Genomic DNA, 18,465 nt, shown 5'->3' with positions numbered 1-18,465 from the left:
GGTAGCCAGCAGCTCTCATAGTAATCACAATGGTCATTCTTAAGGCAGTGTCTCAGGGGGGTTTGGCAAAGGAAGTGCCCTGTTTCCCCAAAAATAAGAGCTAGCCGGACAATCAGCTCTAATGCGTCTTTTGGAGCAAAAATTAATATAAGACCCGGTATTATATTATATTATATTATATAACCCAGTATTATACTACATTATATTATGTTATACCTGGTATTATATTATATTATATTATATTATACCTGGTATTGTATTGTATTATATTATATTATATTATATTATATTATATTATATTATATTATATTATATTTTATTATAAGACCCGGTCTTATATTACAGTAAAATAAGACCGGGTCTTATATTAATTTTTGCTCCAAAAGACCCATTAGAGCTGATTGTCCGGCTAGCTCTTATTTTCGGAGAAACGCAGTGGTAAGGCTACAGCATTCATTCCTTATTCATTCATTCAGTGACATAGTATATAACAAAACATTAGACTAGAGCATGTCAGTAGCTAGTAAGTATGTTCTGACATTTATCTAGACATAATCATAATACAGTGAAAGCCTAGAGACACAAATGTCACGTGTCAGGTTCAAAAGGAAATATGCAAATTGTGCTTACTTCAGATTTGTTCCAATACAGAAAGTATTTCTGTACTAAGTGTTCTGTAAAATATTTCTTATGAAATAGTTTAGCCAAATTCTTTTAATATCTACACAGGAAGAATGGGGTTAATACTAGAGTTTTAAAGAATAATTCAAAATAAGCCAATGGTAAATACACTAATGAAATTAGGATCAATAACTTAGTTATGAATCATAATGATTTTCTCTGTGGTAAGATGGAAAACGAAACTTTTGAGGTATCTCATAGGAAAAGAGTAATCTTAGGTAGTTTACAAGTTGGAATTTACAGACTTAAAAGATGATACTATTTCATATCAATCTGAAATAAAATTTACCTTCTATTGATGAATCTGAGTTGATGTAAGCAATGCTTCTCTCCTGGAGTGATTTTGCATTCTCCTATAGTTGAAGCAAAATTGTGACTTAATTAACAGTATTTACAATTGTGGGACTGTAAATAAAATAAGCAAATTAATTTAGCCTAAAAGTGGTCCACAAATACCTTTATAAATCAAATACCTGTCTTTGACAATAATTTCTGAGAAAATGCTGATAACTGGTTGGTTGACAACAACTTTAATGCAATTAAAACAAGAAAAATCTTACAATTCTGTAGCTACTGTTGATAGCAATAGCAGGGAGCCCCAGAGAAAAAGTATTTTCAAAGTGTGGTTCCTTGAATTCCTCACCCAGAATGTGGAGGAGCAAGGCTCCCAGATCCTGGGCCCCATCCCAGATCTACTGAATAATTGCTAAAAGTAAGGCCTGGAAATCTGTATCCCCGGCAAAAGATATCCCTGGCAATCCTTGCATACAGTGAAGTTTGAGATCCACTGATGCCCAAATAAATGTATCCTTTTAAAAGTGAAAAACTAGAAAATTTCCATTTATCTATTTTTTCTTTAAAGAGAAGATATGATGAAGAAAAAGAACAAAACAAAAGGACAGAAAAAAATAGAGGTAAAGAGGGAAGGACATTAAGACAAACACTAGACTGACTTTAACTCTCTCTCTCTCTCTCTCTCTCTCACACACACACACACACACACACACACACACACACACACACTAGTAGGGAAAGACTAATGCCACACAAAAGTGGGAATGTGCTGAGCGCTCTTTACTTCTCTTTCTAGCTTGCTATCTTGTAAGAACATGTTATAATTTACAAACAAACAAACAAACAAACAAAAACACTTAAAGCTATGAGAGGCTGTGGTGCAAATGAAGACAGCTGTTTCTCTGCACTTGCCCACACAGGCCAGATGACAGTTGCCTCTGCTGTAGATAAACATACAATCAGAGTTTCCATTGTAACAGATATAATTAGAAATAAGGACCATTCCTTAACTATATTTAAAAAGAAAGTATTCTATTGAATATGATGAAGAATCTGGTAGAAAATTAGAAACAGTGTTGAAATTATCTTTTAATCCACGTGTATTTAAATTAATGCAAAGCATATTATTTTATGTCTTAGATTTCTTTGACCTTTAAGCTGCTAGTAAAATTAAAAAAAAAAACACCCAGAGATATGTATTTACATATGCATCTATTCACAAGAAAATCATATATTTCTAAAAGTAAATGACCTTAATGAATGAAATTTGATTCATCTAAATAGTCTACTTCCAAAATGCACATTTATAATATCAATGTAATAAAGATTTGCAATGTAAATGAAATTAAAGGATAAGTGATAGACAAGTAACTGTGTGTATGATTTTCACCCCCATTTTGATTTAGTTCATATTATTTTAAAGTAAGAGCAAATGAGTCAGGAGGAAAGTACTTTAAGAGCTAGAAACAATGTCAAGAAATGCATGGCATGCTTTGAAACACCTTTATAAAATCTGGACTTATAAAAGATCAGTGGAGGATGGTGGAGGAAGAATAGGTGGTTTTTACAGTGCACCTGCCTTTATAACAATGAACGAGCTTACCTTGTACATTTAAGAACTTAGGGTTACTCGACAGAGAAGCTAATGGAAAAAGATGAAAACAAGTGGCCTAGGAGAGACACTTAAGGATAAAGCATTAAGAGCCAATCACAAATGAAAATCAATCATATCTGAAGAAAAAATAAATCTTTGAAATTGTAAAGTAAGGCAATTTATTGAAGTAATTCTATTTACAAAATTATCATCATACTCAACAATCAGGCACTTTTGTGAATGGTAAAATATACCTATGTTTGCAGTTTTATATGGAGTCTGTAAACATGAAATTATAATCAGTCAAGTCATCTTAATAGAACATCTTTTGTTTTCTTAGAAGAATTCCAAGGAAACTTCAAAAACTTGAAAATTAACTCCAGGGATCTCTATGCGTTCTTAGATAAGTCACTTCACTTGTCAGAAACAGCTTGCTACTTTTGACTGTTTTCTGAACTTACAGATTTTACTTACTTTTCAGAAAACAAATACAAATAGAAACTAAAATATTTTGACAAGAATAAATTTGTTTGTAGCCCAGTAAGAGGTTATTCTGTTTTGCCAAACTGATGTGAAAGTAAAAACAAATTCTTTAATTCTCTTGAGTCTTCAAATTAAAACTATATTAGGTAATAGAATCTATTTGTGATCATCCTGAGATACATATATGTGTTCCCTGTTATCCAAGAAAATAAGAACTTTCTTTGTCTTATTTACCTCAGCCCATTCTGTGGAACCCAGAAGTCCAAATTCTTCTGCATCCCAGCTGGCAAAAATGATAGTTCTTCTAGGTCTCCAGCCTGTAATCATTGTTAACATAAATAGTTAGGTATACCTGCCTAAAAATAAACGAAAATTGAGTGAGTCACTTTTTGTCAGCACTTACCAAAGAAACATTATTTACCTCTACTCATCAGTTTTCCAAAACTCTGAACAATTTCTTGTAAAACAGCAGCCCCAGTGGTTGGGTCAATACCGCCAAACACCCAGGAATCCCGATGACCTCCCAGAATAACATACCTGTCTGGAAAAGAATGTGTTCAACAGAGCTACAACTTTGAAGGCATTATAAATAGTTGCAATTTATGTTTCTTTTTAATTAAACTTCCTCTTCCTTAGTTTCCTCTATAGGGGAAAAAACAAATCAACGTTATAAGGAAGGGTCTTCTTTTAGAGTGGTACCATTTTTTTCTTTTTTCAAATTTAGTTGTTTCACGTAAGCCAGAAAAAGAATCAATTGTTGACTAAAATTTATCTTCTCTTATTCTTTTAATCTTTGTAAAAACAAAGTGTTTTTACAAATTCTCTGACTCACCAGGTTCCACAGATCCTCTGATAGTTCCTATTACATTGTAAATCCTTGTAATTTTGTTGGTGTTATGAACATGCATTTTAACCCTCCTAGAATTCAAAGGGAACAAGTTACTTCACCCACAGCATTATGTCTAATAGCATTCTTCCAACATTTAATTATGAAAAAAACTCAAAAGTATAGAAAACTCTAATAATTCAATGAATTCCCATATATCCACCATCTAAATTCAATAATTGTCAGTATTGTTTAGCCATTTGCAAGTGAGTTGCAGATATCATGACATTTTACTCCTAGTATTAAGCACGTACCTTAAAGTCAAATTTTAAAAGCTAAATGTCAATATTTTATATTACTCCTTCCTTACAGCTATATTGTTGATATTTAAAATTCAAAGCATCCTATTATTTAATATGTCTTGCGTAGTGATTCTAAAATTTTAAATATACTCTACTTAATTACAAAAATAAGGAAGACAGCCCTTTATATATGTATTTAAGGACAAATAAGCCTATTGTTTAATGTGTCTTTGTGTTTGTTAATTTCTGCTATTCAGTAACTTCAAGATTATTGAAGTAGTTTTTATCAGTTAAAGGGTTGGCTAAGTGCTGTCTGTAAGAAGAATGATTAATTTCTACTGTTAAATGGGGATTTGGGAAGCGCCTGCTAAAATGTACAAGACAACCGCATAATGAAACTCCCAGGCCATTACTATTGATTCAGATTTGGGCCGGCCTTTTAAATATTCATTAATGAATTGTAATCTACCAAATTATAATTCAAGGGAAAATACAATCAATCTCAGACAGAAAAAAAAAATGCCATTCACATTACATGAATCCAAAATGACATGGGAAAATGTTGAGCTTCTTTTTCACAAGGGAACAAAATAAGTCATTATCTATTGGCAGGAACTGAGAGTGAGTGGGGGTGGGGATGGTGGGAGTTGGGGTCATCCCAGCAATTTCTAATCTATGGCTTATTTTTTAGTGGAAGAACTAACAATCTGTCAAAACCTGTCTATTGTTAAGTGTAGATTCTGGTTTTTCCCTCCAAAAGTACATTGTGCTTCTGAATGCATATTTAATTCATGTGCAATATTCAACTAAAAGTGCCTTTGGGAAAAAAGATAATCAATGGGTTTTTTTTTTTCTCATTTTAAGACATTAAGTAAAGGATTTATTTTTGTTGCTGATAAAAATAGCAAAAAAGTAGAAACAGCATATTTTCTAAAAATATGAGACTAAGATCTATTGGTAAAAAACCCAAATTCATTGATATTATGTCATCAAATGAAGAAAATTAAAGAATGTAACAATGAGGAATGAGAAAAAATATATTAATCTTTAACTTTTTAATTAAAAAATATTTTAATGAAAATCATCGTAGGCTATCTGCTCAGATTCTCCAAGAAGCTCATCCACATCTTTCTTGAATCCATATATCTTTCTAGTTTTTATCATTGACTCCAGAAATGCCTAAATATCTACTTGTTTGTCCTATTATGACTTCAAACTCATCATGTTTCAAATAAATGGAACTCTAGAATGTAGGCTCCATAAGGCAGGGATTTTTGCTTGTTTTGTTCACTGCTGAATCCTCAGGAATAGTGCCTGGAATATAGTAGATGTTCAGTAAATATTTGTGAAATGAATGAATATACTCCTGTAAGGAAAAACTGAGAAGGACCTTAGCTCATCCATCAGAGTTCTTTCTTTCTACCTTCCTTCCTGCCTGCCTGTCACACTGTCTTTAACTAAACGATTTTACAACTCGGTGGAGACAAGTTAACTTGTAGAAACATGACAGTAATGCAAATAATTCATGTCCACTAAAATGCACAATCTATCTAGTGAATGTTTACATTGACTTCTCTCCCACAATGTGGAAGATACCAGTTTTTCTGCTATAAGTATACTCATTTCACCATTCCTAATGAGCTGATTTTTTGTATCAACTTTGAATTCTCCTTTGGTCCAGTTTTAACTCCTTTCAGGTTTCCTTATTAATTAATTAAATGCAATTTTGGACACATGTTCATTTTATATTTCTATGAGAATTATATCATTTGGGGAATCCCACTGAGACATACAATGGATTCACCTCGCAGACCAGGTATGGGCAACTTAAACCCAGCTATGTCTTCTTTAGGCTCTCAGAGGTAAAATCCCAAGTAGCAATACAATTTTAACTTCGCTGACTCTCTGTATCCCTAACTTCATTTTTTGCTACTGATTTTGAGTTTTGTTTGTTTGTTTCTAGTTTACTCATGGAAGATAAGTTATTCCCCATTGATGGCAGCAATGGTTAGGAATTTGATTTCATGTTTTGTCACTTGGTAATCTCTGTAAATGGATTAATAGATTATCAAGATCTTTTTTGGGGTGAGATATGACAGAAAATGTGGGGCTTTTTTGTTTTCTGGGTTTTTGTTTTTTTAGCAATTTTTCTTGATTTGTGTATTTGTCCATTTTGAGCTCAACTCAATTAATAGTTTTGTGTCCATGGTGAAGGAGAATAGCTTTTTGGTATCTTGATCTGAGAATTTTTATGTTTCTGAGTTTTCTCTTGAACTGTGACTGAAATTGTAGAACTAAGCAATATGTTTTATGTTTTCTCTGCGTCTGTCTGTTTCTGTTTGCAAATCCGAAAGGCCCTTGTCTTTCATTGTGTATGTTTTTCTGGAGGGTATTTATAAGTTAGATAATAAAATCTCTTATGTTAAAGGAACTCTGTTCTGATTGAGTTATACAGATAAATAAGCACTTATATAAACATTATAAAATTCCTATAAAATAAGAAAACTGAACTTATACTTTAAAAGTTCTGAAATTAAAAAAAATTACAGAAACTAAAAAACAATCTAAGAATGCAAGTTCACATTGTTAAGGTAAGTTGTCAGTAAACAAAACTGATACAATAATTTTGGTTTAATAAAAACAGCTATATCTTCTCTGATTTATCAGTGTTACTTCCCTTTCTCTCTATATTTCAGACAAATGAAACTACTCAAAGTACTGATCATGCCAGGCTCTTTCACAACTCTGTTCAAGCTGATGTCTCTACTTGGCACTTCTGGCCTGCAGTGATCCAGTGGAAAACTTAACTTTTTCTGTAAAATTAAGATCAATGAACATGTACTTTGTGATCACTCCTCCTCCACAACAGTACTATAACGTGTTAGTAACAGTTAAAATGATAAGTATATTGAGCCCTACAACAGTTATGCACTTGCCCATTTTAACTGACTTGATTCACCCACACAGTAAGTAATCAATCAATATTGCCTCCTTTCTCTCTTCTCTTTTACTCCTTTCCTTTGAGTTAGCCTAGTGTTTCACATGTGTAACATTTTGAAAGTTACTGTTTTAAAACTTTAAGTGAAAAGGGAAGTTAAAAGTTAAACCTATAACTCAACTGCAGTAATTTTTGAGACTTTATAAATGTGGTATCACTATTGGGAGAAATTTGATACATCATTCTTTAAGAATTTCTTAAGTGACATAAAATGATCAATTATTGGGGGGGCTCTAGAAGAGGGTAAACGGGTGATGGAAAGTAATATATGGTGATGGAAGGAGAACTGACTCTGAGTGGTGAACACACAATGTGATATATAGATGATGTATTACAGAATTGTACACCTGAAATCTATGTAACTTTACTAACAGTTGTCACCCCAATAAACTTTAATTTTAAAAAAAGATCAATTATTCATTATGAAAAATGAGAAAACGAAGATAAGTAAAATGTACCGGGCAGAACAGTTATCTTGACATTGTTTCCACTAAACATATAAAACTTTTCCAGGATATTAAAGTAATATAAAATTACCTGAAAGAATCATGCCCTGTGAAGCCAGGCCCAATATTGTAATCCACATTAAGATTTCCCTTCCAGCTGTCATCTGGTGGAGCAGTTCCTCCCATATGGCTGTCAAGAGAAAATGAAAATGACATGAAAAGCCTGAGCATAATTTCCTAGAAAAATGGAATTATGACAATTATGTCATGAATTATGACAATGAGATATTTCATTCATACATTTAACAAATATTTACTGAGCATTTACTAAGTGCCAGGTACTGTCAAAACTCTCTTCACTCATGGAGAGTACATTCTAGTGAGAGAGCCATACTGAAATGCATAAGCAAAATATTTCATGTGTTATGGTAGTAATAAGAGCAAGGAGAAGAAAACAAAATAGTGAGAGGAAAAGGGAAATTTCAGACTCCTTACTCTTGAATTTAATTATTTATGTAGGGATGCATTAAGTACAAGAAATCCTGAAAATGTGAAATACATGACTATTTTAAGAAGAAATAATGTTCTAGAGAAGCTGCTCATAACGTAGTATGCACTCAAAGCAATTATTAAATTGTATTGATACAGACATTTTAAAAAAAATACAAGTTAGGAGATTTGAAAAAGGAACCTCAGTTACAGAATACATACAACAATAGCAAACATTGATTGTTTACCATTTTCTAGATACTTTACATGCATGATGTGATATATTTTTTATAATAACCCTATCAGCGAGAAACTTTCTGTCCTCATTTTAAAGATAAGGAAACTGAATCAGATAAAGATTGAGTAACTAGTTCAAGCTCACACATGTAGTAAGTGATGGGCATTATCACATTTTAAAAATGCAGGTCAAGTACAAATACGAAATGAACATCTAAGAAAATCCAGCTACTTGAAAAAAAATCTCAAATCAGTATTTTTATCTTTGGACATAGTTTCGCTTTTCAGACATTCATTTGTAGCAAACAGAGTAATGTTTTCTTAGTAAACTGACTGCTCTTATGGAAAAAAGAGGAGATGTGTTCTGTTATTCCTACTTCAGGAGTACAAGATACAAGATTTTACTTTTAGCAAAATTAGATTACATTGGTTTTAGAAGAAAAAATGGACACATAAGTGCAAAATATCTTAATTTCATATCCAAAAAGAAAACTATACCGTAATAATATTTCTGCATCATTATATCCAATGGGATGTACAGGGATTTTGGGCATGCCCACTCCTTCTTCAACATTAAGTCTAAAGGTGTACTCTGCAAAAATCAATTGCATAAAATGAAAACAACTGAAGAATCTGCAAGGGTACAAAGAAATTTCTTTTATTACTCTTTCAGATTTGCTATATGTTTAACATTATATCAAACTATAAAGTTCCCCAAAAGTTGTTTCTTTTACCTAATATGGTCTATTTAATTCAAAAGTAAGAAATTAAACCATTTACATTTTATTTTAAAATCAATTATAGGTATTATAGATTCCCAAACTTGTTTTGACATTTCACATAATTCTTTGTTTATTATCATAAAAGGATCGTTCTGCTAAAAGAAGATGAACTTTAAAATTGAGTTAAAAACACTGAGTGAATAGAAGACTTGATTTTCTCCATCACAGAATGGAATTTATGCTTTTGCTTTTTCAGAAACATGTCTGAACTCAGCTTTGAGGTTTCCAAGTGTCTAAGAACCCTGTGTCTGCATTTTTCTATAATTAGTTTCTCAGTCAGCTGAGAGTGTATTCTTCTCATCTGTCTTCCTACGAAGACTTTGTACTGTGCCATCTTAACCGGAACTCCACATACTTCTCTGAAATTTTACAAGAGTATTTTATTTCCTCAAAGATATCTTGAATCCTTAGAGAAGCTTCCGTTAACCTGATTTCTGGAAAATGTGTCCCATAATCTAAAACTAAAAATAACTAAAAAAATTAAAGGGAATTTATGAGCTCTTGGGATTAAGTGAGAAAGATCTTATTCAAACAATATTCTTTTTAAAGGAAGATTGAAAAATATTGTCAGGCTTAAAAACCTCATTGGAACTTTGGCTTTCAGCCAAAATAGAACTGGCTAGCAGTAAAACATCTATCTTAGAAAAAAGGAAGGTTTCAAACACATTATATCAGATTCTACTTTAAGAAACTAGAAAATGAAAACAAGTGAGGAAAAATAAACAAGAGAAAGGACATAATAAAGATCGGGGCTGACATCTAAGAAATAGGAAACAGAAACATCATAGATTATCAATGAAATCCAAAGGTATTCCTTCGAGAAGATCAATAAAACTGATAAATCTTTGGCAAGACAGATCAGGAAAAAAATACAAATTGCTAATATCAGGAATAAAGAAGAAAATATCACTCTAGTACCTGCAAACAACAAAAATAAAAGAATATTATGAACGACTCTATGCCCATAAGTTCAATAACTTAGACGAAATGAACAAAATCCTTGAAAGACACAAAATCCTTGAAAGCCAAGGCTCACTCAAGAATAAATACATAACCCAAACAGCCATATATCTATGAAAGAAATTGAATTTGCAGTTAAAAGCATTCTTACAAACAAAACTTCGGACTTGGATGGATTTTCTGGGGAATTTTACCAAACATATATAGACAGAATCAAACTCATTCTTATAAACTCATGCATAAAAAAATGAAGGAGATAGTCCCCAACTCATTCCATGAGGCCAGCATTACTCTGATACCAAAATGAGACAGATATTACAAGAAAATAAATCTATAGGCCAATATCCCTTCTGACTAAAGACAGAAATACTCTAACAAAAATGTTAGCATAAATCCAACAATAAGCCAACAATATGTAAAAAGGATAATGCATTGTAACCAAGTAGAATTTCTCCCAGGATGAAAAGTTTGGTTTAACATTCAAAAATCAATCAGTATAACTTAATAAATAATAACAATTTTTGATCATTTCAATAGATGCAGTAAAAGCATTTGACAAAACCCAATATATATTCCTACTAGATGCATGTGCTAAGATAAAAACTCCTTTCACATTAATATAAAAGTGAGCTTCCTCAATTTGACAAAAATAATCTATAAAAAACATACAGATAACATCACATTAAACCGAGAAAGACTTCTCCTCGGGACAGGAACAAGGCAAGGATATCTGCTCTAATAACTTTTTTCAGCAATGTACTAGAAATGACTGAGTTCCTAACAATGGTAATGGCCATCCAAAATATTATATTGCACACAGTTTTAATGCTAGTCTGTAGGTGCTTCCTTTCATGCCTTCTAGAAGGGCAAGTGGTATTTTTGCAGAAATGGTGGACAGGCTCATCCACTACCTTTGGCTGGATAGCCTGGAGTCAGCGGGTCACCAGCACCATTCAAATTTAACACATTCCCTCTCTGGGCTGCAGTTCCAGGAAGGTTCCATCCTTTAGGATATGGCTGTACCTCAGGGGCAGAGTAGTCAGCTGGATCTGAGTAAAAGATGATTCCTATGGCTCCTGCTGACACGGCATTTTTAACCTGCAGAGGCAAGATGCAATCCATGATGTAGAAATGGAAAGTGACTGACTTATTCACCTAAGCGAAAATAAATTTTATAATGTAAGGAAATTTAGACACTGCTTTCTATCATGCTGTAACTCATTTAGTTCTCTTTGCCTTGATATCAGTTTCTCGCTTGGTAGACCTAACAACACTCATTTATTCTACACAACTCCAAACAAGTTATTGCCTCTCCTGGAAAACATCCCTACTGTCCCTAAAACTACAAAATTAATGTCTCCCTTTTTTGTAATTCTATATTGTATATATTTCTATTGTAGGATAGGTCAAAGTATTTTAAAATAGTTTTTATATAGCTTTCTCCCCTATTACATTGTTGTGAACTGGGACCATGTCTTAATCACTCGTAACTATCCACCCTCCAAAATCTGGTACATCATAGAGTAAGCAATCTGCATTATTTGTGAAACTGAACTTAATTTAAAATTCTATGCATAATAGTCATAGCATTGAAAAACTGCCCACAGTTCTTTTGTACACATTTTGGTAATAATGCAAACTGACCACAAGTCAGAAAATCTACCCTATAAGATACTGAATTCTTCATTACAGAAGCAGTAAAAGATAAATAACCATCAGTCTTGATCCACTAAAACATATTCCAATATTCAGAAAGCACTCTCACATAACATTAGCAAGAGTACAATTTGTCACAATTTTTTTGAAGGGTAATTTGATGATGCCTATCAAAATATACATTATGATTCAGCCAATCAACTTCTGGGAATCTATACCATAAAAAATTTTCACACAAATGTTCAAGTACATATTGACAAAGATGTTCACAATGGAGTTATTTTAACAGTAACACATTTAAGACACACCAAACATCCATCAACAGAGGAATGGTTAAATAAATTGCATACCAATTCTGTAAAATACTATGCAGCCATCTAAAATAATGAGGTATTTACTTAATAAAGTGACAGAAATTACTAAGTACCAGTCACGGTCTGAAGCACTTTCAAATATAAAGTCATTTAATACTAATGAGGATTCTGAGATTACTGTTATTAACATTTCTATTTCAGATGTGAGGAAACACTAGTTCAGAGAGGTTAAGCAACTTGCTCACAGTAAATGATCTAGAGAATAGGGAGCCCAGACTAGACTTGTATGAATCTAGAGTCCTATCATTAACCATGGAAGAATACCTAGTTACTGCTGAGTGAAAAAAACAGCTATACAATATATAATATCTGATGCCCTCTTTGTAAAATAATATTTATGTAAAACGAGTATAGAGACAGATACAGAATTAGGTCTGAAAAGAGCTGTTAAGATTATGTCTGGGTGATAAAGTTGGTTCATGCAGGAGAGCTTTTAATTTTTTAGTTTATATAAATTTCCTTCAATTAAATAAAAAAGCAAATATTTCCTTGGCAATAAAATTGTTAGAAATAATTTCCCTTTCTGGATATGTGAAGGAACATAAAAACAGGATTTTCTGTACAACCATGGAAATAGCACGATATAGGCATGGTGAAAGCAATTCTGGAAACTGTGATGCAAGATGATCATTTCCATTTACAGGACATATATATATGTGTATATATATATATATATATATATATATATATATATATATATATATATATCTTCTTCCTTCTAGAAAAACAAATAACACAATACTTTATTTCCTCTGAAGATTTTCCCATATCTTGCAATAACAATCTTTCCAGTACAGTTGATGCCTAGTTCTCTTTCCAGTTTGAAAAAATCTTCAGTACGAGCATAGTTTACATATACAAGATCTCCCTGTAGGGGAACAAAAAAGAAAAACAACATATAATACTGCTATAATTAAAGAGAAAACCAAAGGATAAGTTTGCTCCACAACATGCATCATCAAAAGTTATCTTTCCTGGCTTGGGCTTAATAAATAGATCTAAGCTAATTCTGTAGAAGTAGTTAGCAAATATTTCAATGTGCTGAAAAGTTTTAAAAAATGACAGCATGTAAAACATTTTAAACTGTGTGTTCTATTTTGAAGAAATTATCAGTGTATACTGAGTCATAGGAAATAGAATGAATAAAAGTCATTTTAAATCCCAACTATGTTTAATTTTCAACCATGGTACTGATTTTAAAACTTCTGTGGTGTGATCTACAAAATCTGTAACAAAGTCAGACTATGAACAAAGAAAACTAAAAACATCTATTGCACTTACTGAATTAAAGGCATATTCAGCAGTTTATTTTTTTTAAACAGTGGCGTCTCCTTCATCAGGGTCTGAATTTTAAGTATTTCTTTTCTTTCTTCCTCTGGTATGGTGTTCTTTTTTTCCTTTTTAATTATTTTTAGATAAGAGTTTACATAGCACTGGCCCTCAAAAGTATGGATAAGGATGTATGATCTTCCTAATCTCCTTGGTTTAATTCTCTATATAGGTTTCATATAACAAAGAAAGGTTCAAAGAGTTGAATAAGAAAATGTCATATTTTTACCTCCGGCGTGCCTTGGGCTGAGAAAGCGTTATATGGTGGTACAATATCTGTAACATTTTCATATCCATCTGGTAACAGCTCAAGGTTTGATGTTTTGAAAATCTAGCAAGCATCAAAACACATGAAGTTAAAAATATTCTAGATTGTTATTAAAGAAGAATGTATTTTGCCCCCAGTATCCCCTTAAGATTAAGCATCCTGAAACTAGGTTCTACCATTTGATAAATTCCACTGGCAACAATGAGAGAGAGAGCTTTATCATTATTATTGTCTTCAAAATAGTAGAAAGTTCAATAAATGCATGCGATCTCAGGTAAGTAAAAGCTCCCATATGAAATATAAAACAGGGCTTCGAAGATGGCACTCTCAGGATTCTCCTCTTTTCCAACTATTCCTTTCAGCCTTCTTTGTGGGATTTCATTGACTCTTAAAATTTTATCCATACCTAATTTGCTTACAATGTTCAGCCTTCCAGACTTGTATATTTAAGGACCTGATGGACATTTCAGCTTAGATGTCCAAACTCAACAGGGCAAAATTGGAATTTATATTCTCTCGCCCCAGGTCTGCTTCTGGTTGTGCATTTTCTCCAGCTATTATTAGCATCTCTAGCTAGCCACTCACACCAGATACCTAAAAATCAGACTGAACTCTGTCCTCACCTCCTTCCTCCAGTCAATCACTATTCAAGTCCTTCCTAACTATTGCTCAGGTCTATCCCTCTTCCTCATTAGGATGTCCTGCTAACATCCTAATTCAGGCCTTTGTCATCTTTTACCTGGACTATCGTCTTAAGACTCCAACTTGAACGCCTTGCCTAGTCCAGGTCTAAATACAGACTTCCCAAACTAGCTGAAATGCCTCTCTAGCCACACCCTTCCATCGTGTAGGACTTGTCAATGGTTTCCATTGACAGAAGTTGAATTCTAAGCTCCTTAGGACAGTGTATAAGCCCTTCTATGACCTGTCCCCAAAACATATACAGTTAACCCTTGAGCAACATGGGTCTGAACTGTGCGGGTCCACTTACATGGGGATTTTTTTCAATAAATATACAGTACATTTATGCATTTTATCTTATGATTTTTAAGAACATTTTCTTTTCTCTAGCTTTATTGTAAGAATACAGTATAAAATACAACATACGAAATATATATTTATTGACTGTTTATGCTATCATTAAGGTTTCCGGTCAACAGTAGGCTATTAGCGGCAAAGTTTTGGGGAGTCAAAAGTCATATGTAGATTGCAGGACCGTGCTCCTAACCCCATGTTCAAGGGTCAACTGTATACTGGTTTATCTCTTATCACGGCTCACTTTGTATTTTACACTCTTGAAATACAGAAAACCTTTAAATTCCCCCAATAATACTAACTTAGTATTTGTCTCCAAGACTTTGCCAATATTTCTCTTCTGCCTAGAATTCTCTCATCTTGCTTTTCCACGTGATTAATTAACTTTAGACTTTTTCATGACTCATATCAATTCTTTCAAGAAGGCTTCTCTGATTCCCAGGCGGGTGTGGATGAAAAAAGGGATCCTACGGAAAGGAACCTACCTCACAGGGTGATCTGATCATAAATTCCTAACTGGGCAGGTCACAGTGGGTAGCCACACTCCAGGCCTTTCACTTTTCAGTAAAAGGTTTATCTTTGTCTTAAGCAAGCCCTGTCTTTTGTTTCACACACCTTTGAAATAAGCCCTAACCACCCTCAAGAGAGCACAGGTTAACTATCCTGTAATTCAATCGTGCCTTGTTTTCTCCCACCTCCATGTAATCTTCCTTATGTTTCCTCCTTCATTTCAAATGCATAAAAGCTGCAACCCCAGCATATTTCATCAGTTTGGCTCAAATCAACTCTTATAAACTTTCTCTGAAGCTTTGAATGTTCTTATTTCAATACTGGGCTAAGTGACCCTTTCCCTTGTAGATAAAGAACCCTGATCATACTCTTCATAGCACTTACCATATTGATGTGAAATGATGTGTTCCAATGTCTGCCTCATCTTATTTAAGCAAAGGAATCATGTCCTAGTCTTCATTCTGGCTTCAGGACCTAGCACTGTGCCTAACACATAGTAAACACTGAATAATTAGCTTGCAACTTGTTAACTTCTCTAGAAAACATGAGTTCCTTTGCACTACTGACAAATTTCTCTTTCTACTTAAGCTGAAATTCCAACTCCTATGAAAAGGTGGAGTTGTAAAGTATGAGAAGTACCCCCAATTCTACATCACCTCAATTCCACGTTCATCCATGACTGATATATAGTTGGCATTTGTCTCATTAGGGTAAGACAGGAGGACATCATAATGGACCAACTTGGCTGAATCCAGTCCAAATTTCTTCCACTGGGTTTGGATTTTCTTGGCAAGTAGTAAATTTTGTTCTGTTCCTGCCAGATGAGGGAGCTTTGTAAAAGAACTAAAATGAAAATAAAATACCAGTGGGAGTTAAAGACTACTATATTCAGATGATGTGCCTAAGAACTATTCTAGATGCATTACTCATACTTTAGACATTAGGTTGTCATTTCTATAGAAGAGATATAAAAACCACAGCGAGAGATACCAGTTTCTAGTCCTGCCAGTGAGCAAAGTTTACTACCCCAAAATATGCCTTTTGGGATATTGATTATGTTAAGCTGGTTTTTTTCAAGAAACAAAAAGCCTCAGATAAAAACCTCTGACCAGCTCCAGGAAGGCGGATATGTCATAGATAACTATAGTTTAATCTGAACTAAATGAAGAAACTAGCAAGGCCCATTTGATCAAAGTCCTCTCTGTGTCCCACTGTTAAAGATGGCCCAGCAAACATTTGTTTACCAAACATCTGCTTTCCTACCTCCATGTGACTTGCCTTCCTTCCCTTTGAAGTCCCAAACCACACGCCCCCTTCTCCTTAGCACAAGATGACGTATAAGTCTGAACTGCCCATCACCAGGCCCCAACATTCTTATGGAACCTCCATGTGTACATATGTATTACATTTGGTTTTTTTTCTCCTGTTAACTTGTATCATGTTAACTTGATTATTAGTCCAGCCAGAAGAACTGAGAAGAGTAGAAGGAAACTTTATTTTTCTGTCCCCTACCCCAGTTTTAAAATATTTTTGTGTAACTGCAGTTTCCACATTATGCTCCCTCAGCAAAGAACACATTCCATGGTAAACATACCATCAGCAGGGGCTCAGGTATGAGAAAACACCCTGGACGAACGTCACACCTCTGTACCAATGGTACACCTTCTTGCTGCTCATCAGTAAAGGAGGACATTTTGAAAAAAGATCGTAATATTTGCCAGAGACCACGTGGGCAGTCTATTTAACATAATACATCTACTGTTGTTCTTATCACGTTGCATGCAATTGTTTATTTATCTTATTGAACTTAAGTCCAGGCAATTTTATTTTTATATTCCCTAGTGCTTAGTTCCTGCTTGTTATCCAGGAATTATACAATACAGGTTTGTTGAATTGAATTTGAGCAATGTTCTCTTCACATAATTTCACATAATTCTGGGTTCTGGGTTCACGTGATTTGGAGCATTTAAGTGACCTCACAAACATCGTTCTTAATGAGGTTCACTTTGCTTGAAGTAAATAATATTTTTAAATAGTTTCCCAAACCCTTTCCCCTTATCAGTAAAACAATAATAGTCTTGTAAATTGGCTTTTTAGTCAAACATAGAGCAAGCAAAAAAAGATTGGAAGAAAATTAACATTTATTGAAAATTTACCACATGCCAGGAACCTGACCAGGTACTTTCACATGGGTTATCTCATTTAATCCTTACAACCCTTCTTCCATGTGTCCCTAGTTTGAAAATAAGGAAACAGAGAATACTTAAATAACTTGTTCACAGTTCCATAACTACGAAACGCCAGAGCTAGAATCTAAGTCTCAGTTGTCTGACCTAGAGAAATACTGATATTTTAAAAACATTCATCTGAGAATAATTTTCAATTGCTTAACACCCTTCTCTAGCTCCCTAAACCCTGCATTATCAAGTTCGTACTCCAACATGGCGTATGGGGCTCTTTTTCATCTGATCCACTCTTCCACATTTCCAGCTTCATGACCCACCAGTCTTCTTATAAACTTCTCTGTTCTATATCATCTACTAGTATACTCATTTTTTTTCTCCCTAAGTGACGACCTTTTAGCCTTTGTACAAGGTCTTCTCTCATACATAAATGTGCTATTTACCTGAACCTCCCTCTATCACCACTCCTAGTCATTCACCTCTCCCACCTGCAAGCTATTAATTATCCATGAGGACTCCCCAAGCATTTTCTCTGTGAAGATTTCTCTTCTATAGCATTAAATCACAACTGTAGGTTATAAGTATTTAATATCTTAACATATTTGTAATAAAAAAGCATTAATGTTTTTATAGACATAAGTTATTTTATATGCATAGAAACAACAATGAGGCTGGGCATATTGAATTTCTACTTTATACAATTTTTAATTGTTTTATTTCCCACAGTGAGCAGATAGTATCCTTCTAATTAGGAAATATATATATATTTTTTCCAGACAGTGGCTGGAAAAAAATCATTGTTCCCTCTACATTAATTCCTTTATATATTATTTATATAAATATAAATATATATTTCCTATATATATATATTTCCTTAAATTAAAGTGGAAGATTAACCATGAACTTCTGTCTCCTATCTTTTAGAGAACTCACTGAAATGAAATACAGAAGTGCAAAGCAAGAGCAGCAGGACATAACACCCTTTACTTTACATCTGAATTTCTCCTTATGGTCCCAA

The 18,465-nt window shown here is 33.5% G+C and overlaps 1 protein-coding gene across 2 annotated transcripts in view; it reads right to left on the bottom strand.

Annotated features, from left to right (window-relative positions):
• The window catches only part of NAALAD2 (N-acetylated alpha-linked acidic dipeptidase 2), a 49,755-nt gene that overhangs the window by 21,653 nt on the left and 9,637 nt on the right, over positions 1–18,465 (bottom strand). The window contains exons 3-13 of one of the 2 annotated variants that reach the window (XM_033121853.1): positions 15,921–16,107; positions 13,681–13,782; positions 12,865–12,990; positions 11,004–11,190; positions 8,849–8,942; positions 7,716–7,814; positions 3,885–3,970; positions 3,474–3,593; positions 3,287–3,369; positions 2,771–2,848; positions 971–1,034 (exon numbers count right to left, since the gene is read on the bottom strand). In XM_033121853.1, coding sequence (XP_032977744.1) covers positions 971–1,034; positions 2,771–2,848; positions 3,287–3,369; positions 3,474–3,593; positions 3,885–3,970; positions 7,716–7,814; positions 8,849–8,942; positions 11,004–11,190; positions 12,865–12,990; positions 13,681–13,782; positions 15,921–16,107 — 1,226 coding nt within the window. The remainder of the gene's footprint in view (positions 1–970; positions 1,035–2,770; positions 2,849–3,286; positions 3,370–3,473; positions 3,594–3,884; positions 3,971–7,715; positions 7,815–8,848; positions 8,943–11,003; positions 11,191–12,864; positions 12,991–13,680; positions 13,783–15,920; positions 16,108–18,465) is intronic. The other variant, XM_033121854.1, reaches the window with a different exon arrangement.

This window comes from Rhinolophus ferrumequinum, chromosome 11 (assembly GCF_004115265.2).
Source record: "Rhinolophus ferrumequinum isolate MPI-CBG mRhiFer1 chromosome 11, mRhiFer1_v1.p, whole genome shotgun sequence".
In the NCBI taxonomy this organism is placed as follows: Eukaryota; Metazoa; Chordata; class Mammalia; order Chiroptera; family Rhinolophidae; genus Rhinolophus; species Rhinolophus ferrumequinum.
Note: the sequence above shows the minus strand (reverse complement) of the source record. Positions and strands in the feature narration are given on the sequence as shown.